General features: G+C 57.9%; 1 protein-coding gene across 3 annotated transcripts in view; it reads left to right on the forward strand.

The window, feature by feature from the left end:
- The window catches only part of PIK3CD (phosphatidylinositol-4,5-bisphosphate 3-kinase catalytic subunit delta), a 40,360-nt gene extending 20,210 nt beyond the window's left edge, over positions 1-20,150 (forward strand). Inside the window, exons 1-23 of one of the 3 annotated variants that reach the window (XM_058674840.1) lie at positions 3,703-3,817; positions 10,801-10,973; positions 11,927-12,155; positions 12,235-12,464; positions 12,771-12,950; positions 13,079-13,228; positions 13,499-13,588; positions 14,497-14,718; positions 15,184-15,280; positions 15,363-15,493; positions 15,861-15,911; positions 15,999-16,166; positions 16,249-16,370; positions 16,464-16,607; positions 16,754-16,853; positions 16,952-17,130; positions 17,211-17,323; positions 17,433-17,511; positions 17,724-17,891; positions 18,752-18,875; positions 19,057-19,202; positions 19,490-19,622; positions 20,010-20,150. In XM_058674840.1, coding sequence (XP_058530823.1) covers positions 10,833-10,973; positions 11,927-12,155; positions 12,235-12,464; positions 12,771-12,950; positions 13,079-13,228; positions 13,499-13,588; positions 14,497-14,718; positions 15,184-15,280; positions 15,363-15,493; positions 15,861-15,911; positions 15,999-16,166; positions 16,249-16,370; positions 16,464-16,607; positions 16,754-16,853; positions 16,952-17,130; positions 17,211-17,323; positions 17,433-17,511; positions 17,724-17,891; positions 18,752-18,875; positions 19,057-19,202; positions 19,490-19,622; positions 20,010-20,147 — 3,135 coding nt within the window. In that variant the 5' untranslated portion in view covers positions 3,703-3,817; positions 10,801-10,832 and the 3' untranslated portion in view covers positions 20,148-20,150. Of the gene's footprint in view, positions 1-3,702; positions 3,818-10,536; positions 10,675-10,800; positions 10,974-11,926; positions 12,156-12,234; positions 12,465-12,770; positions 12,951-13,078; positions 13,229-13,498; positions 13,589-14,496; positions 14,719-15,183; positions 15,281-15,362; positions 15,494-15,860; positions 15,912-15,998; positions 16,167-16,248; positions 16,371-16,463; positions 16,608-16,753; positions 16,854-16,951; positions 17,131-17,210; positions 17,324-17,432; positions 17,512-17,723; positions 17,892-18,751; positions 18,876-19,056; positions 19,203-19,489; positions 19,623-20,009 lie in introns of those variants that run through there. The other 2 variants (XM_004596066.4, XM_058674832.1) reach the window with 2 other exon arrangements.
- The last annotated feature ends 330 nt before the right edge of the window (positions 20,151-20,480 follow it).

The raw sequence follows: 20,480 nt of genomic DNA on the forward strand, positions 1-20,480 counted from the left end.
GTGCTGCCTCTAGGGCTGCATTAACAGGACGCTGAATTGGGAGTAGAGCCGCATCCCATATGGACACCAGTTTGTGTCCCGGCTGCTCCGCTTCCAGTCCAGCTGATGCACCTGGAAAGGCAGCAGAGGGTGGCCCAAGAGCTTGACCCACTATCACCCACCTGGAGACCCAGACGGAGCTCCTGGCCCCTGGCTTCACACGCACCCAGCCCCTTATGTTGCAGTTATTTGGGGAGCGAACCAGAAGATGGAAAATTTCAATATCTGCCTTCCAAATAAAATGAATAATTTTTAAAGTGTCCTTAGTATAAAATTTAAAACGAACCTTCCAGCTCACATGACGCTGACCTCAGGTGGACAGATGCTCAGTGCCCACCCTGGCGGCATGTCCGGGCCGGGAGCGTGACCCCAGGAGGACAGGGCGGGGCCAGGACGACACACAGCAAGTGGATTAATCCTGACTTCCCTTTGAAGTGACTCACTCACACACCCTGCCGTGTTGCTTCAGCTAGGAGAACCCAGCGACTGGAGCCCCTGCCCGGTCACATGTGGCCATCGCTGGTGCCCACCTCCCGAGGGCAGCCGATCCGCACAGCGTGGTCTGAGGACCCCGAGGCCTCGTCCTCCCGCCCATCTTGGCACTCACAATGTCCCGATGCCCTTTCCTCAACTGTGGGTCTGCGTGAGGCAGAATTTCCTTCATCCAGGAGAGCACCTGGCCGGCCGCTCTCAAGTCAGACAACAGAATGCTGGAAACGCGTGAACGTTTGTGTAAGACTCTTCCTTCAGCCCACCCTGGCAGGTGATGGCAGACTTCTTGAAGCAGGTGTTCGCAGGTGCAGGGAGGGTAGGGAAGGCCCCCATTGAGAACAGGAGGACTCAGTGGAAGTTTGCATGCTCTGCCGCGGGGCCCAGTGGTCAAGATGGTTGGGTGGCCATGTATGCGTGCCTTGCTTCCAGTTGTGCCCTCAGCCCTTGGCTCCAGAGTTCTGTTACTGCAGGCCCTGCACGGGAGTGGCAATGGCTCGAGGAGTTGGGTTTGTGCCTGACGTGGGAGACTCTGGTGTGGCCCAGTGCTGGCTGGTGCAAGTCCCTGGTTGGGAGTCCCGTGGTTGGGAGTCCCTCCGACACCTAGCCCCTGCCTCTCAAATACTCAAATGCAAATGAAAAATGTAAGATCTATCTATCTATCTATCTATCTATCTATCTGGAAGGCAGAGCGACAGAGGGAGACAGAGATCCACCTGCTGTTTCACTCCCCAGACAGTACAACAGCCAGGGCTGGGTCAGGCCAGAGCTAGTAGCTGGGCACTCCAACCAGGTCTCCCTGGTAGGTGGCAGGGACCCAAGCACTTGGGCTATCACCCATTCTCTCCTGGTTGCTTTGGCGGGGAGCTGGATGAGAAGCTACACACTCCAACGTAAGATGCGGGTGTCCCAAGAGGTGGCTTAACTCAGTGTGTGCCACAATGCCTGCCACAAACAGTAGTGGAGCCAGTCCAGTGGGTGCCAGAACAGGGCAGCCTGTCCAACTCAGCCCCTGGGCACAGCCTTGCAGATCACCCCTCTGAGGAAACGGAGCTCTTGGGCACATGGCCCTGGGCTTCTGCCACGGAGGAGACCCTGCTGTGTGCCAGCTGTGTTCCTTCAGACACCGACTGAGCAGTAGCAGGTCTGGTATCTCCTGGATCCACTTGGGTGGCCCAAGGTTCTCCCACTGATAGAAGGCTGCCGGATGTGAAAGGCAGAGATCCATATGGGCGACTCTGGAAGTGTCCGACGTGGTAGAAGTGGCGGTGATGGTGATGAAAGGTCGTGGGTAAAGCAGGCAGCTGGTAATTGCAGTGCCCAACTCCTACCTCCTGAGAGGCGGAAAGAGAGGGGAGAGATGGAGAGAATTTTCACCTGCTGGTTCACTCCACAGCTGGCTGCAGTCAGTGGTCAGGGCAGGGCCGGAGCTGAAGCTAGAGCCAGGAAGAGCACCCCAGCGCTGCCGTAAGGATGATAGGGGTCCCGGCCCTGCTGCTTCCAGGGTCGGCACTTGCAGGAAGCTAGAGTTGGGGGTGGGAGCCTGAAGTCGAACCCAGGTACTTTGACACAGGATGAACATTCTTTTAAAAGTAGTATTTATTTTCACTTTATTTAAATGGCAGAATCAGAAAGACAAAGAGATCCTGTTACATCAGCTAGAGCTGGGCCAGGCTGAAGCCAGGAGCCCAGAGCCGCATCTGGGTCTCCCATGTGGGTAGCAGGGACCCAAATACCTGGGTCACACACGCCTCCTACATTAGCAGGAAGCTGGATCAGAAGTAGAGGTGCCATGGCCTGAGCCAGGCACACCAGTGTGGGGTACAGGTGTCTATAGTGGGATATGAAGCATCCCAAGGGACGATGTCACCCCTGCACCCAACACCCACTCCAGGATGCACCTTAGCCACTGTGCAGGCTGGAAGGCAAAGCACCAACTGTGCACCCATGGGGGGCCGAGGAACAGGGAAGATTGCTGGGGACAGGGGGTGCCAGCCCAAGCAGTCAGACCACAGGCCACAGAGCATTTTGAACAAACCGTCGGAGGTGGCTTACTCTACTCCTTGCTGCCTCACGTTCACTGCTACGTCTGTCCCCCTGAGTCTAAGCTGGGAGGTTGACTTAGCCTGGGTGTCATGTTCCCCTGATCCTTCCCTGTCTCCCAGTGCAAACCCGCTGGCATCCAGCTACATCCTTGGCTGTCCCCATCTCATCTGCTAAATAGAGCTTTTAAAATGTTTGCAACTCACTACTTTATTTGAAAGCCAGAAAGAGAGCTCCCTTGTGCTGGTACAGTCCCCAAATGCCCACCATAGCCAGGGCTGGACCAAGCCAAAAGCAGGGCCCACAACTCCATGTGGGTCTCCCATAGGGGTAGCAGGGACCCATGAACTGGCTCACCTGTGGCCTCCCGGGTGTTCGTTCCTAAGAAGCTGGGGTCGTGGTGGAGCTGAGACCCAGGCACTCCGAAGTGGGATATGAGTATCCTGCATGGCATGTTTAACTGCTGTCCCGGGTGCCCACCCCATGCCGCCCCTGTCTCAGGGATCCAGTGACGCTCAGTGCGGCCCCGCCTCCTCTGGCCTCCACAGCCGCTTAGTTCCCTTGCTTCCACGTCTACCCTCTCCCTTCCCTCAGTCCTCCGACTTAGATGAAACCCAACGCCCAACCCCTTCTGAGGGTCCAGGGGAGCTGGCGTTGTGGCTCAGCAGTGGGGTGATCTGTAACCTGTGCCACCAGCATCCCTTGGGAGTGTCCTCTTGAGTCCTAAGTCCCGGCTGCTCCACTTCCAATCCAGCTCACTATATATGTGCTTGGGAAGGCAGCAGAAGAAGGCCCAAGTGCGTGGGCCCCTGTCGCCCACGGGGGAAGAGAACTCAGAATTCCAGGCTGCTGGCTTCAGCCCAGCCCAGCCCAGCCCAGCCTGGCCCTGCCCGGCCCGGCCCAGCCCTGCCCAGCCCAGCCCAGCCCGGCCCCTGCAGCCATCTGGGGAGTGAAGCAACGGGGAGGATCTCCTGTCTTCCCCCATAGGTCTGCCTTTCCAATTAATGAGTTAAAAAGGCCTTGAGATCTTAAGCTTTCTCAGTATGCTCACTCCATTTTATGGAATGGAATGTTCTAGGATGGAACATGTTCTAGGATCCAGTTCTAGAATGGAAAAGGAAACCAGGCAGGATCTTTGTTGAAAAGAGTGTGTGGTAAAAGGCAAAAGATTTATATGATCTGAAGAGATGAAAGTGTAGCAGAAATTGATATGTTCATAGATGGAAACAGAAATATATCCCCACGCGTAGGGATGGACTCACAGAGAAGTGGCTGATAATCTCCTACATTGTTGGGAGACGCCTCAGTGGCAACATGGTAGACTTGAAAAATTCATGAAAGACACCTATTGTAAGACTGGAGGGGAGGGAACTTGGGGAGGGAGAAGGAAGACCCCAGTGCCTATTAAACTGTGTCATAAAACAATAATAATAATAATAAAGTATGGGCTACAACATTGTGGTACAGTGAGTTAATCTGCCACCTATAACATTGGCATCCCATATAGGTGTCAATTCAAATCCCAGCTGCTCCACGTGCCACCCAGCTTTCTGGAAAAGAAGTGAAAGTTGGGCCCATACACCCGCGTGGGAGACCCTGGTGGAATTCCAGGCTCCTGCCCTCAGCCTGGCCCGGTCCCTGACTGTTGTGGCCATCTGGGGAGTGAGTGGGTGGATGGAAGATCTGTTTGTCTCGCTGCCTCTCCTTCTTTCTGCGTTTCAAATAAAATAAATCTTACAGGCCAGGCCGTGTTCAGCGTCCCTGGCAGACCGCCTCGTGGGCTCGCCTTGGCCAGTCTGAGTCCATGGCCAGACGCCACCACTGGCTTCCTCATTTGGCCGCAGCATGTTGAGCGTTGTAAATGGATCCTCCAGGACTCGTGGCTGTCCCCCAAGTTTCAAGGCAGAAGGAAAGCTGTTAGCAGCTTCCCTGCAGAGGCCTGGCTCTCTACTTCCGGTCCCCAGGGAGTGGAGCAGCAGGTGACATGATCTCTGTCACTCTGCCTTCCCCAAAATAAACAAATCTTGAGAAAAAACCCGAGCGAGGAAGGCGCGGCCTGGCCATTCTCGGGAGGAGGAAGCTCAAGTGGATGTGGTTTTACCATCAGGAAGTGGACCCTGGTGGTGGTGGCCTAACCCACATAGGGTGACTCCCAGCTCCCGCTGTCCCCAGCAACTTCCGTGCCCAGCAAGGCTGAAGCCGGACTGGTGCCAGATTTTTAAGGCTTGCTTATTTATGTTAAACACAGAATGACAGCGAGCCCCGAGTCTGCAGCAGCTGGGGCTGGGCCAGGTCAAGTCCAGGAGCTCCAAACTCCGCCCGGGTTTCCCTCATGCTTGGCAGGGACCCAAGCACCTGGACGTTCACCTGCTACTCCTAAGGTGCTTCAGCAGTGAGCTGAATCAGAAGTGGAGCAATGGGGACACGAACCAGGGCCCTCATGGGATCCCAGCACTTGCAGGGGAAGGATTAGCCAATTGAGCCACTGCGCTGGGTCCCAAGAGTAAACGTTTCTAACTTGTTTAATCAGCAAAATAATGGAATCGAGAACATACAAAGATATGCAACAAACCAGTAAAAATCCTCTAATCAGCTTTTCTGCCTCCAGCCCCCAGGCAAATGCACAAAGCTTACAAGCTGGATCTTTTTTTTTTTAAACATATTTGTATTGCATTTCATTTTTTTTAAATTAATTACATTGCATTATGTGATACATTTTTTTATGCACCGGGATTCCCCCCGCCCCTCCCCACACCCTCCCCCCACGGCGGATTGCTCCACCTTGTTGCATTTCCATAATTCAAATTCAGTTGACATTCTTTCATTGGAGGTATTTACCAAGCATAAAGTCCAGCATCTTATTGTCCTGGTTAAGTTCAATGGTTTCTTGGTGAGACCATCTCTGGTCTGAAGGTAGAGCCGGCAGAGTATCATCCCAATCAATTAAAAGCCCCAACATAATATTTCCAACCATTTACAACATTGTGGCATTAATTGACATGGTATTGATTAACCAATATGTTAATAGGAAAATGCAGGTTCTCAACCACAACCTGTGACTTGTTCATAGACATTTCAATTTTGGTTTATATTCAACCGTGTTCTATACACCTTAAAATGGCTTAGATTGCTATTCAGCTGTCTCATGCTTATTTTAATTTTAGTATTTAGCAGTTTATAGCATTGAAGCATGTTTTCGCTGAACCTGGCTGTTTTTCAGGTGGTCTAACTCTATAATTCTAACAGGATATATGTCAACAGTTTAGGTGAGCATGTTTAGGAGGGGTGTGCAGAGAAATCTTCCATACCCCAGTGAGGAGTGACTAATCTTTGTGTCCCACCCAGTGAGGTATAAGTGCATCCCCGCTGACCGTTTCCTGTCTGTTTCTAAGCTTTCCTTGTTGTTCTCTGTCTATCTATTCTAGTTTGTTTTGTTTGTTTGTTTGTTTGTTTTGAGGGGTTTCTGGAGCGCTCTTGATGGTTATTACGAGAGGGGGTGGGGACCCAAAATTGGAAGCAGGCAAGGACCAGAGAAAGCTCCTCTCCCTAGTCCCGAAGGAAGTTTACTGTTCTGTTTCTGCGGACCGCTCAGGGATCCTGGTTGTTGTTCCGATGACCTTGGATCCTGCAAGGCAGGATTTGGGCTTCTTCCATCCCATGTGGTAGATCCAGTTGGGGGTGGGTGACCTCAGAGTTCTTGGTCTCCGAAGGCACTCCATTTCCCCGTGGTCTCCTTGGCAGTAGGGATGTAGTCCTCGGTGCTCCTACTGATACTCCTTGGTGAAGATCTAGGAGTCTTCAGGTTTGGTATAAAAGCCTCCTCCTGTCCGCCTGCTCCACTCTGGGGTCCCCCCTCTGCTCTATGCATATGACCTCCTGTTAAGAGGTTGTTAGGATTACTCCTGATTCCCCCATTTGCCTTTGTAGTTTTGCTATTGTCTAATGCCAATTCAAGTCTGTTGTCTATGAGTTACCAGTTATGATCATGATAGGTTATATTACAAGCTGGATCTTTACAGAAGGAAAATGCTTTGTGGAAAATCAGGAAACTGCACATGGGAACCACAAGGCATCCATCCGCATCATATTGGCCAGAATGAGCAGAGCGGCTAGCCCAGTGCTGGCCAGGGTGGTGCGATTGCTAAAGGGCACCAAGCCCTCGGGGGACACTCAGAGAACAGCCAGTCGAGTTCATGACGTGATTGTAGCTACCACACCTGCGACTGTTAGCACCTGAAGCGTACCTGGCATGATGGGGACGTTTTAGGACATTCAGGTTGAGGTCATTTGAGGTTTAACATTGAGCCGTGATTCTTGCACTGGGGGAGTTTCTGGTGTGCTTGGTGGGAGCTAGGTCTGGGGGCACACCTTCTGCCTGTTCATTGTATGAAGTCTACCTACAAATCAAGTATATTTGACAAATATCTCGAAATGATATTTGCAGTGCACCCCAAGTGTCAAATATACACCCGACTCAAAGACTCAGTGCCAAAAAAGGAATGTAAACTGTCTCATTAGGACGTCTGCCATATTGATTATGTGTTTTTTAAAAGATTTATTTATTTTATTACAGTCAGATATACAGAGAGGAGGAGACAGAGAGGAAGATCTTCCATCCGATGTTTCACTCCCCAAGTGAGCTGCAATGGCCGGTACGCACCAATCTGAAGCTGGGAACCAGGAACCTCCTCCAGATCTCCCACGCGGGTGCAGGATCCCAAGGCTTTGGGCCGACCTCAGCTGCTTTCCCAGGCCACAAGCAGGGAGCTAGATGGGAAGTGGAGCTGCCGGGATTAGAACTGGCGCCCATATGGGATCCCGGGGCTTTCAAGGCGAGGACTTTAGCCGCTAGGCCACGCCGCCGGGCCCTGATTATATGTTGATATGACTGATCATTTAAGGACATATTGGGTGAAATAAAATAGGAGACTTCGGGCCTGGCATGGTAGCCTAGTGACTAAATCCTTGCCTTGCATGCCCTGGGATCCCATCTGGGTGCTGGTTCATCTCCCAGCTGCTCCACTTCCCATCCAGCTCCCTGCTTGTGGGCTGGAAAAGCAGTCGAGGACGGCCCAAAGCCTTGGGACCCTGCACCCACATGGGGGACCCAGAAGAAGCCCCTGGCTTCAGATTGGCTCAGTTCTGGCCATTGCAGCTACTTGGGGAGGAAACTAGTGGATGGAAGATCTTTCTGTCTCTGTAAATTTGCCTTTCCACTAAAAATAAATAAATCTTCAACATAAGAAAGAACTTCAAAAGGTTCCTGGACAGGGGAATACGTTTATCTTGCTGCAAACTGTGTGCTGTTTTCTTCCTAAGCTACGTTTCCATGAACTTTTCAAAGTTTCCACGCACCTTACGAAGCTTTATTTAAAACTGGATTTTCTCACCCTCTGGAATGGGTGCGAGTGTCTTCCACATTGTCGCTTGGTCACAGTGTATTTCTCTGGGCCAGCACTGAGGGAGCTGTGGACCATGAAGTGTGGATTATAACTGGAAAACACTGAAGCAAGCCAAGGGTTCAGCAGCAAAGGGCAGAGGCAAATGCTCTGTGGCTTCTCACGGGAAAGCACCACGCGGAATGACAATGGCTGAGCCACGCTCGCCAGGAGCCCCGAGCAGCCCCAGAGCCAGGCGTTTCCTCCAGGTCTCCCACACGGTGCAGGGTCCCAAGGCTTTGGACTGCCCTTGACTGCTTTTCCAAGCCACAGACAAGGAGCTGGATGGGAAGTGGAGCAACTGGAATACCAGCACCCATATGAGATCCTGCTGCACGCAAGGCAAGGCAAGGACTGTAATCACTAGGCTGCTAAGGCAGGCCCAGGAGCAAAAATATGTTTGTGGACACACCTGAGTAGAGTGAACATGTAAAAATGTGCATGGATGTTCTTGTTTCAGTGATTTATTTATTTCAAAGTCAGAGACAGAGAGAGAACTTTCATCTGCTGGTTTACTCCCCAATGGCCATACTAGCCGTAGCTAGTGGTCTGCAACCAGGAGCCAGAAGCTTCCCCCAGGACCCCCATTCCATGAGTAGGGGGAGCCCCAGGCACTTGGGCCTTCTTCTACTCATTTTCCCAGGCCATTAATAGACAGCTGGATAGGAAATGGAGCAACTGGGACTTGAACCGCTGCCCATATGGGATGCCATCACTGCAGGCAGTGGCTTTACCCACTGTGCCACAGCCCTGCAGCAGCATGGGCATTGTAAACCACTGGATCCTCAGCCTGGACTGGGAGCAGAGGTAGATAGTGGACGTGAAGGTCCTTTGGTTTGTTTTGTTGTGTTACTCACCAGGGATAGGCATGACAGGGAACTCCGTGCCACTGAGCTGTTTCAACATTGGTAGATGCTAAAGTCATTGTTGAACCATTTGTTGCTCTACTTTTGATTCAGTTCGTGGCTAAGGCACCCGGGGAGAGAGAGAAAGATGACTCGTGCTTGAGCCCAGTTCCGCTGTTGCAGTTACTTGGGGAGTGAACCAACAGATGAAAGCTCCCTCTCTCTCATCCCGCCTTTCAAATAAATCATTTCATTGAAGATTATTTATTTTTATGTGTCGCCTCCCTGGGCCCAGTATGTCACTTTTCTGGGTCCTATGTGTCACCACCTTAGGTCCCATGTCACCACTCTGGGTCCTGTGTCACCTCCCTGGGTCCCGTGTCACCTCCCTAGGTCCTCTGTCACCACCCTAGGTCCCATGTCACCACCCTGGGTCCTGTGTCACCTCCCTGGGTCCCGTGTCACCTCCCTGGGTCCTGTGTCACCTCCCTGGGTCCCGTGTCACCTCCCTGGGTCCTGTGTCATCTCCCTGGGTCCTGTGTCATCTCCCTGGGTCCTGTGTCACCTCCCTGAGTCCCATGTCACCTCCCTGGGTCCTGTGTCACCACCCTGGGTCCCATGTCACCACCCTGGGTCCTATGTGTCACCTCCCTGGGTCCTGTGTCATCACCCTGGGTCCCGTGTCACCACCCTGGGTCCTGTGTCACCACCCTGGGCCCCGTGTCATCACCCTAGGTCCTGTGTCACCTCCCTGGGTCCTGTGTCACCTCCCTGGGTCCCGTGTCACCACCCTGGGCCCTGTGTCACCACCCTGGGTCCTGTGTCACCTCCCTGGGTCCTGTGTCACCTCCCTGGGTCCCGTGTCACCTCCCTGGGTCCTGTGTCACCACCCTGGGTCCTGTGTCACCTCCCTGGTTCCTGTGTCATCACCCTGGGTCCTGTGTCATCACCCTGGGTCCTGTGTCACCTCCCTGGGTCCCGTGTCACCTCCCTGGGTCCTGTGTCACCACCCTGGGTCCTGTGTCACCTCCCTGGTTCCTGTGTCATCACCCTGGGTCCTGTGTCATCACCCTGGGTCCTGTGTCATCACCCTAGGTTCTGTGTCAGCTCCCTGTGTCCCTAAATGGCCATAGAAGCTGGAACTGAACTGGTCTGAAGTCAGGAGCCAGGGGCTTCTTCCAGATTTCCTACGTGGGTGCTGAGTCCCAAGGATTGAGCCATCCTCTGCTGCTTTCCCAGGCCACAGCAGGGATCTGGATGGGAAGTGGAACAGCTGGGACAAGAACCAGCGCTCATATAGGATGCTAGTGTTGCAGGCAGAGAATTAACCTGATATCTCACCACACAGATGGCATATTTTAAAATGAAAAAGTGCAAAAAAAAAAAAAAGCTGCAGCCTTGGTCTTTTCACAAGTTCCTGGTGGGTGACCAGAGCTCTTGCCAACTCCTGGCGTGCCAGCCCGTGGCCATGGTGGGGTGGCCAGTGTGTCTGTCGCACGGGAAAATGACTTGGTATGGGCACTGCTGAGTTCCTACCTGCCTGTGATGACTCAGTCCAGCCCAGACATTAGCCTGGGGCGGGGGGCCACAGACCACCCTGGACAGGAGAAGGCACTGAGGGAGGGCCAAGACCCTGCCCCCTGCACCTGCCTCCAGGTCCTAATCTGTGGGTGCCCTGCTAGATCTCCCTAGATCTCTGCCTGCTACCTGGTGGGTGTGACTCACAGCTTACCTGCCCTTGACCTGAGGCATGGCTCCAGCCGTCTAGGGTGAGGCATCCAGGAACTATGTCATTGTTGGGTAAAGGGACTGTAACCTGTGTAAGTTGTTGTCCTCGGTGGTTCTTGCAGCTCAAGAACCCTGCCAACTCATTCCTTGGTGGCCTCGGGCCCTGCTGGCAGGAAAAACCTCCCAGACTAACCCATCTTCCTTTGTCTCTTTTGCAGGAAAGCTCACATCCCAGGAGCAGCGGAGCAGGATGCCCCCCGGGGTTGACTGCCCCATGGAATTCTGGACCAAGGAGGAGAATCAGAACGTGGCAGTGGACTTCCTGCTGCCCACAGGCATCTACCTGAACTTCCCCGTGTCCCGCAATGCCAACCTCAGCACCATCAAGCAGGTACAGGCTTGAAAGCAATGCTGTCCTCTCACCTGGGTGCCCAGAGGGGCAGCCAGACTGGGGGACGCAGGCACAGTTTTTCAAACTCGGTGTTCTCAGATGGGAATTCTGAAAGATACATATTATGTCTGTGAATTGTTCAAAAATGTGTCATTTGGAAGTCACTTGTTATTCTGAAATCAGCTTCCACCGCAACTCCTCAAAAAATTGATACTTGTTTGAAAGGTAGAGAGACGCAGAGCAGAGATGTTGCGGCCACTGGTTAACTCCACAAACATGTGTAATGGCTGTCCTGGGTGGAACTGATGGAGCTAGGTGGAAGCCGGGCACCTAGGACTCCCTCTGCGTCTCCCATGTGGGTGTCAGGGGCCCAGGCATGTGGGCCATCTTCTGGTGCTTTCCCAGGCACATTAGCAGGGAGCTGATGGGAAGTGGAGCAGCTGGAACGCAGACCAGTGCTCACACATCGTAGGTGCGGCTCAACCCACTGCGCCGCAAGGCCAGCCTGAGTCTCTTCTGCTTTAACACATATCCTTGACTAGATTCTCAGATGATGATGCCCCCATTTCTAGCCTGAGACCCCTCCATGCTCCCATGTCACCTACCCTGGGTCCCGTGCCACCTCCCTGGGTCCCGTGTGTCACTTCCCTGCGTTCCCTTGTCACCTTCCTGGGTCCCGTGTGTCACCTCCCTGCATCCCATGTCTGGCCCCTCCATGAGTGACACACTTTTGAATCTGTCACCAGGGCTGAAAGATCTGAGTGGTGAGCCCCAGAAGTGAGCGGGGTGATCCCCGGGTTCCGAGGGACCGCCTGCACAGCCCCAGGTCGCCAGGGGCAGGGCACAGACACCCCCTGGCCAGCACCACTCATGGGGTGGGCCTTAGCTGTCCGGGAGGGTGGTGCCAGATTGGGCCCTCGGCCGGGCTGATGGCCGCGTCCCTATCCCCGCAGGTGCTGTGGCATCGCGCCCAGTATGAGCCTCTCTTCCACATGCTGAGCGACCCCGAGGCCTACGTGTTCACGTGCGTGAGCCAGACGGCCGAGCAGCAGGAGCTGGAAGATGAGCAGCGACGGCTGTGTGACGTGCAGCCGTTCCTGCCCGTGCTGCGCCTCGTGGCCCGCGAAGGCGACCGCGTGAAGAAACTCATCAACTCGCAGATCAGCCTGCTCATCGGCAAAGGTGCCCTGCCCTGGGGGGCCTGGGCTGGGGTCCCAGCTGCCGCCGCTGACCCCGCTAACCCCGTTGCTCGTGCCCTCAGGCCTCCACGAGTTCGACTCCCTGCGTGACCCCGAGGTCAATGACTTCCGCACTAAGATGCGCCAGTTCTGTGAGGAGGCGGCAGCACGCAGGCAGCAGCTGGGCTGGGAAGCTTGGCTGCAGTACTGCTTCCCGCTGCAGCTCGAACCTCCAGCACGGAACTGGGGCTCCAGCCCCCAGCCCACCCCGAGCCGGGCCCTGCTGGTCAATGTCAAGTTCGAGGGCAGTGAGGTGAGCCCACCCACATGCCGAGTCTGTGGGGGCCTTCTCCTGTGATGCTCCATGGGCAGCATGACCCCCCTCCCGCCAATAGCCTCATTTGGTACCTGACCCGAGCCAGTGTGTGTGCCCAACACCCCTCCAGGGCACGTTCAACAGGCAAACCAGGGTCGGTTCTTTGCCTGTCGTCTGTTGAATCAATACCCTCCAGGTGCCTGCATGAGTGGGTGCCCTGCTCAGGGAAGGGGGCTGTCCCTGTGCCCCCAGTGCCCATTGGGCCTCAAGGCCAAGGGCCTGACCCCCTCCTCCTCCTCCCAGGAGAGCTTCACCTTCCAGGTGTCCACCAAGGACATGCCCCTGGCACTGATGGCCTGCGCCCTCCGGAAGAAGGCCACAGTGTTCCGCCAGCCCCTGGCCGAGCGGCCCGAAGACTACACACTGCAGGTGAATGGGCGCCATGAGTACCTGTACGGCAGCCACCCCCTGTGCCAGTTCCAGGTGAGACCCCCACGGCCCTCTGCTGCGGGGCTGCCCACAGTGCACGCACCGTCCCGAAGCCTGCACCGGGCAGTGCTTGACGGCGGGAGGGAGGGCAGAGCTGGCCACTCACTCGAGCCCCTCCTCAGTACATCCGCAGCTGCCTGCACAGTGGCCTCACGCCCCACCTCACCATGGTGCACTCCTCCTCCATCCTGGCCATGCGGGATGAGCAGAGCAACCCTGCCCCCCAGGGCCAGAAGCCCCGCACCAAGCCACCCCCTGTGCCTGTGAAGAAGGTAAGGCGGTGTACCCCTCCCTCGCATTCCTGTCCAGCCCAGCGCCCACGGGTGACCCCGGCTGCACAGTGGGTGACTGTGGAGAACCAGGCCCTGCGTGGAGATCAGATGGCCAAAGGGCGTCCCAGCTGAACGGCTCCAGGGTGGGGTGCTGTTGCCGGGTGCCTGCACAGCCCAGCTGGTGTTGGGGCCGCCTGTGAGCGTGTCCCCGCCCTCAGGGGCCTTGGGCATGAGCTGTGCTGTGCCCTGACGGCCCCTCTGTGCCCCCAGCCCTCCTCCGTGTCGCTGTGGTCCCTGGAGCAGCCCTTCTGTGTGGAGCTGGTCCAGGGCAGCAAGGTGAATGCCGATGAGCGGATGAAGGTAGGCGGGGGCGGGGGTGCTGGGGGGAGCGGTGTTGTTTGCACAAACAAGGCGGTTGTGGCCTGGGATGGGGGGCGGGCAGCAGAGGAAGAGGGGCGCACGCGAAAGCCACCCAACCGCAGTACCGGCGTTGCTGCCTGGGCGGTTGGGAGATTCTTCAAAACAGGAAGGGGGGGCAGCCACGGGAGAGGCCAGTTCGCAGAATCCGGGGCGGGCTGAGTTCTGGGTACTAGGCCTTGGTGCAGAGCGCGGGGCCAGTTTCCATGAGGGATCAGGCTGGGGAGGTGCCAGGCCCCAGGAGGAGGAGGTGTTCCTGCAGGACTGGGGGAGCTCCCCCAGCGGGTTGGGGGGAATGGCTGGTGCTGTAGGTGCCTCAACCCTGAAACCTGTTCCCACACCCGCCTGCCCCGCCTCCCCCTCCTCAGAGCAGCCCGGGAGCTGCAGGCTCCCTTGCCCCATTTGGGCGACATGGGACCAGGCAGTCATTTACATGTGGATGTGGGAGGGGCTCTGGGCGACAGGGACTGGGCATCAGGTGGATGTGGGCGAGGGCTTGTTTAGGTGCACACACCTGCCCCACCCCCCAAAGAGTAGGTAGCCTTGGGAGGTTCCAGCCAGAAGGGCCCTTAGAGTCCTGAGCCCTGAATGGGGAAAATGAGTCCAGTGAGGGGAAAGGATGTGTCCCAAGGCATGGAGACACGTGCATGCACAGGGCCACCTGCTCTGAGCCTTCCGTCGGCAGGACCCCCTCCACATGCGACCAGGGTTCCGAGCTGTGAAAATCAGGATCTTTAGGGAAGAACTGGGGAGGTCTTTCCAAGGGAGGGAGGGAGTTACCTGGGGGAGGGCAGGGGGCTGGGCGGCAGCTCTCACTGGTGTCCCACCTCCCCTCCCCTGCCCCACGCCAGCTGGTGGTGCAGGCCGGGCTCTTCCATGGCAACGAGACACTGTGCAAGACGGTGTCCAGTGCGGAGGTGAGCGTATGCTCAGAGCCTGTGTGGAAGCAGCGGCTGGAGTTCGACATCAGCGTGCGGGACCTGCCACGCATGGCTCGGCTCTGCTTCGCACTCTACGCCGTGGTCGAGAAGGCCAAGAAGGCGCGCTCCACCAAGAAGAAATCCAGGAAGGCGGTGGGTGGCCCCAGCCTTTCCTGGCCCCAAGGCCTGGCACAAGGCAGAGGGGACGGCGGAGGCTGTTCTGGGATGGAAGGATGAATGCAGTCTCCTAGTGGGGCCCAGCAAGGCCCAAGGCAGCAACTGGCTGGCAGTGGTAGCTGGGCCTGACTCACCTGCCCCTCGGCCCTGCTGGCTTGGGCAAGCTGGGGGCTTGCGTGGTTGGTGCGGGGCTAGCAGAGTGGGGATGTGGGCAGGAGCAGCAGGGGTGGGGAGTGGGGGTGTGGGTCCCCACTAGGAACGTAGAAGCAGTGGGTCATCCCCCTACCTCACAGGGTCTCCCACAGGGCCTGGTGACCGTGGGTGGGATGTGGGACGGCTCGGGGAGACCGATGGGCTCAGGCCAGAGAGTGATCCCATTGCGCAGGTGGGCAAGAAGAGGTGTATGCTGGGCTGGCCCTGACTTGCCGTCTGCTCCCTCAGGACTGCCCCATCGCCTGGGCCAACCTCATGCTGTTCGACTACAAGGACCAGCTCAAGACGGGGGAGCGCTGCCTCCACATGTGGCCCTCTGCCCCAGGTGGGCCCAGCGGGGGGCGCGGCTGGGGGGTCCTTGAGATGGCAGGCCTCCCCTGGTGCAACTCCATCTGTCCCTGCCCCAGATGAGAAGGGAGAGCTGCTGAACCCCACGGGCACTGTGTGCGGGAACCCCAACACTGAAAGCGCCGCGGCGCTGTTCATCTGCCTGCCCGAGGTGGCCCCCCGCCCAGTGTACTACCCTGCCCTGGAGAAGGTGAGCCAGGACCCCGCCCGGGACTGTGCTGGGGGTCACTGCGAGGTGACGGGGGTGGCTGGGTCACCGCACGGGACAGGGCCACCGTGTGGGGAGTGAGGTTATCACACCGGGCAGGGTCTGGATGCCCAAGCACTGTTCATACCTGCCGTGGCTCTGCCACCTCAGGGAGCCGCATGCCCAGCGGGTAACCATGGGCAGTGTCTGATGACATTTTTTGGGAAGGACCTGGCATTTTGGAGTGGAGGCCAGCATTGCCGCTGCGTGTCCTGTGGCGCAGTGACCCGGGGTGGAGACACCCTTTCTGGGGCTCTGCCAGGGCTGGTCCCACCAGGTGGACACCTTAGAGCCAAGCCACTTCTTGCAGATCCTGGAGCTGGGACGGCACGAGGAACGGGCACACATCACGGAGGAGGAGGTGAGCATGGAGGGACTGTGGTGATGGTGAGGGGAGCACGGGTGGGGGCCCAGCCAGCAACCAGAGTGCCCCCCACTGGCCCCTCAGCAGCTGCAGCTGCGGGAGATCCTGGAGCGCCGGGGCTCCGCAGAGCTGTACGAACACGAGAAGGACCTGGTGTGGAAGATGCGGCACCAGGTCCAGGAGCACTTTCCGGAGGCGCTGGCCCGGCTGCTGCTGGTCACCAAGTGGAACAAACATGAGGATGTGGCCCAGGTGGGTGAGAGGATGCCGGAGGGCAGTGGGGTGGCTGTCCCCTGCTCCCACCATGTGCCGCCCCTGACCACTGTCCCGGCAGATGCTGCACCTGCTGTGCTCCTGGCCTGAGCTGCCCGTGCTGAGTGCGCTGGAGCTGCTGGACTTCAGCTTCCCCGACTGCCACGTGGGCTCCTTCGCCATCAAGTCCCTGCGGAAACTGACGTGAGTGTCAGCTGGGTGACCCCTGGGGTGGGCACTGGGCACCCCCTCCCGCTGCCATGGAACCCAGGTGCCAGCCAGGCCCTCTGCCTGCAGGGACGATGAGCTCTTCCAGTACCTGCTGCAGCTGGTGCAGGTGCTCAAGTATGAGTCCTACCTGGACTGCGAGCTGACCAAGTTCCTGCTGGACCGGGCCCTGGCCAACCGCAAGATCGGCCACTTCCTCTTCTGGCACCTCCGGTAGCGGTTGGCCCCTGTGTCTCCCTCTCTGGCTTTTGGCATTGCCTGTCGGGGGTCACGTCCACCTTGGCCTCCCGGGGGATAAGGGGTGGAGCCTTGGGGCCTTGCCCGTCCCAGCCCGGCTCAGCCTCTCTTCCTCCCTCCAGCTCCGAGATGCACGTGCCGTCGGTGGCCCTGCGTTTTGGTCTTATCATGGAGGCCTACTGCAGGGGCAGCACCCACCACATGAAGGTGCTGATGAAGCAGGTGAGACCCCGAGCACGGGTGCCTCTTCCTGCCGGCATCACTGGGCCTAGAGTTGGCTCCCGGGTCCACGGTCGCCCTTGCTCTCTCCCTGCCACCAGGGGGAAGCACTGAGCAAGCTGAAGGCCCTGAATGACTTCGTCAAGGTGAGCTCCCAGAAGACCACCAAGCCGCAGACCAAGGAGCTGATGCACCTGTGGCTGCGCCAGGAGGCCTACCTGGAGGCCCTCTCGCACCTGCAGTCCCCGCTCGACCCCAGCACCCAGCTGGCCGAAGTCTGGTGAGCGCCCCTCTGCCATCCCCAGCCGCGGTGGGGGAGCAGGTCGAGGAGACCCAGCTGATGGCGCTCTGGCCCAGCAGCGTGGAGCAGTGCACCTTCATGGACTCCAAGATGAAGCCGCTGTGGATCATGTACAGCAACGAGGAGGCGGGCAGTGAGGGCAGCGTGGGCATCATCTTCAAGAATGGGGACGGTGAGCCCGGCCGTGGTCCTGGGGTGCCCGGGGCCTGGGCGGAGCTGGGAGTGAACGCACGCCCCCCATGGGAAGCTCATGCCTTTGCCTTGCGGTCCGGGCTGTGCAGACCTCCGCCAGGACATGCTGACCCTGCAGATGATCCAGCTCATGGACGTGCTGTGGAAGCAAGAGGGTCTGGACTTGAGGTGAGGTGGCGTGGGCACAGCGGAGGGACCCTTCCTGGATGCAGTGCCACTTTCCCTTGGTGCTTTTTTTTGTCTGTCCCTGGCTTCCCACTTCGTCTCGGGCTGCAGCAGCTCCTGAAGTCCCCGTTGGGCACCTTGGGCTCCCTCCTGGCGATCGAGTGAGTGGTCCCAGGGGCTGCCCTGCATCTGCCCGCCCCTCCTTCACCTGCCAGGATGACCCCCTATGGCTGCCTGCCCACGGGCGACCGCACGGGCCTCATTGAGGTGGTGCTGCACTCCGACACCATCGCCAACATCCAGCTGAACAAGAGCAACATGGCAGCCACGGCCGCCTTCAACAAGGATGCCCTGCTCAACTGGCTCAAATCCAAGAACCCTGGGTAGGTGTGAGGGCCCAGGAGCGACTGCCAGCCCCACCCCCCCACCCCGGCTCCCAGTGCAGGGGCGGGACTCACAGTGATTTTCTGAGGCTGGTGGCAGGAAGGGGCCTGGGGAGGAGTCTGTTGGGCTCACGATTTTGGAGAGATGCAAGTTCTGACAGCTTCTTCAATTTGGCCTCTGTGAGGCCCGAGGCTACATGTCATCCCCTTGGGAAGCAGGAGGGAGTGAGCGTGTTCCACAGGAAGCCAGAAGAACTGGGTCCCAGCACTGTAAGTCCCCGCCCCGGGACCTGTGGGTCCCGCAGGAGGCCCTGCCTCTGAAACATAGACACACACACAGCTCACTATGCTACACTGAGGACCCTGTGACAAGCCACAGCAGAGGGGCTGGCCTGGGGGCCAAGGTGAGGGCTAGGGTCAGTGACCATCTCAGTGAGGACCAGCCTAGGTCTGGAGCCAGCGGCGGGACTCTGCTTCCAACATCACATGTGTACACATCACAGCGTTTGTCAGTGGCTCACGAATCTGCCACTTGAGCCAGGTTCTGCTGTCTGGCTCTTATGCTGGCCTTGCTTGGAACACCCTATGCACCTGCTGTCAGCCCAGTGTTTTGCCTGAGCCTGGAGGGGCCGAGTTGGCCACGGTCATACGCATTGGGCCCTGGCGCTGGCTATCAGCTGTCTGTTCCTCTGGCCTCAGTGAGTAAATGACCCTAGGAGACCCTCCCAGGGGAGCCTTGAGCATCTGTGAAATGTCTTCTGGCCTGGAACAGGGGCCTCATGTTCTGTTGGTCAGGGGCCAGGGTCAAGGGAAAGAAGAAGGTAGACAGAGCTGCACAATGGACATCTTGCCCCTACCAGGGAGGCCCTGGACCGCGCCATAGAGGAGTTCACGCTCTCCTGTGCGGGCTACTGCGTGGCCACGTATGTGCTAGGCATCGGTGACCGGCACAGTGACAACATCATGATCCGCGAGAGTGGACAGGTAGGGACAGCTGGGGGGCTGACCGAGGGTGCCTCTCCACAGGGTCCCCCAGCCCCACTGCCAGGCACACAGCCCCCGATGCCTGGAGCTGCCTGGCTGCCCCCCTCCCCAGGGGCTGCTGGGGTGTCAACAGCTGCCCTTTCTCTGATGCCATTTTGGTCTCTGCCCCTCCCTCTGTCAGCTTTTCCACGTGGATTTCGGCCACTTTCTGGGGAATTTCAAGACCAAGTTTGGGATTAATCGGGAGCGAGTCCCCTTCATTCTCACCTATGATTTTGTGCATGTGATCCAGCAGGGCAAGACCAATAACAGCGAGAAGTTTGAAAGGTGCGGCTACCTCGGCCCCCTCCCCACCCGGGACCAGGATACAGGGATGGGGCCTTAGCCCTGAGCCCTGCCCCTGACCCCCCACTCCACACTACATGCCCTGTGGGTCGTGTGCTGGCAGGGTGGGGGTGGAGGGCTCCTGGGCCAGGAAGGGAGGGGCTTAGTGTGCACCTGTTTCCAGGGCAGTGGTGGCTGCTAAGTGGGCAGGGGGGCAGATGTGGTCAGATACAGACTAGGTGTGGCTGAGGGAAGCTCCCCACTCCTTTGTGCTCCACCAAACCCTGCAGGTTCCGGGGCTACTGTGAGAAGGCGTACACCATCCTGCGGCGCCACGGGCTCCTCTTCCTGCACCTCTTCGCCCTGATGCGGGCGGCAGGCCTGCCAGAGCTCAGCTGCTCCAAAGACATCCAGTACCTCAAGGTGGGCAGCAGGGACAGAGCCGGGAGGGGCAGTAGCTCGCAGGTGCTCAGCCTCCCAGGCCCCGCATGCAGGCGTGCACAAGGTGCCCAGCCCAGGGGGTGTTAGATCTTCTTGTCTACATCTTCATATTGTGGGACCGGGATGCGGAGCCTCCGGTGCCTGCCAGGCTTTCTCCTGGTGCTGTTCCCAGGGGAGGCTGCCAGGCCGGCCACCCCCGGACAAGGGGACCGGGCTGGGTGGCAGGAAGTTAGGCCAGAAGAGTGAGCTTTCCCACGCACACGGGGCCCGGCTGTGCCCAGATGCCTGCCCGCAGCTGCCCTTACCCCTTACTGGGGGAGGGGGCGCGGCAGCCCAGTTGCCACTCACGCCCCCTGCCCGTGTTCTCAGGACTCTCTGGCCCTGGGAAAAACAGAAGAGGAGGCGTTGAAGCAGTTCCGGGTGAAGTTTAATGAAGCCTTGCGGGAGAGCTGGAAAACGAAAGTGAACTGGCTGGCCCACAACGTGTCCAAGGACAACCGACAGTAGTGGCCCCACAGCCGTCCCCGGGCCTGGCGGCCCCGCGGGAAAGGACCTCCACAAGCGCATTTTGTTTACACTGGTTATTTATTTTCTGACTTTAAACGCTCAAGGAACTGAACAGCCATAACCGGAAACGCATCCTCCGAGCCCCAGCTGGAGCCCTTGGGGGCTGTGGTCGCCTCATGTCTTCCAGGGCTGGGTTTTGGCCCGGCATTCTCTTCCTCCCTGGCTGCCTGGGTCTGAGCACCCAGCAGCCTCCTGGTGTCTACAGGAAGCCCCCCACCTCCGTGCCTCCTGCACAGAGCCAACCCTGGGCATCTGGGGACGCCGGTGGCCGGC

Source organism: Ochotona princeps, chromosome 2, assembly GCF_030435755.1.
Source record: "Ochotona princeps isolate mOchPri1 chromosome 2, mOchPri1.hap1, whole genome shotgun sequence".
In the NCBI taxonomy this organism is placed as follows: Eukaryota; Metazoa; Chordata; class Mammalia; order Lagomorpha; family Ochotonidae; genus Ochotona; species Ochotona princeps.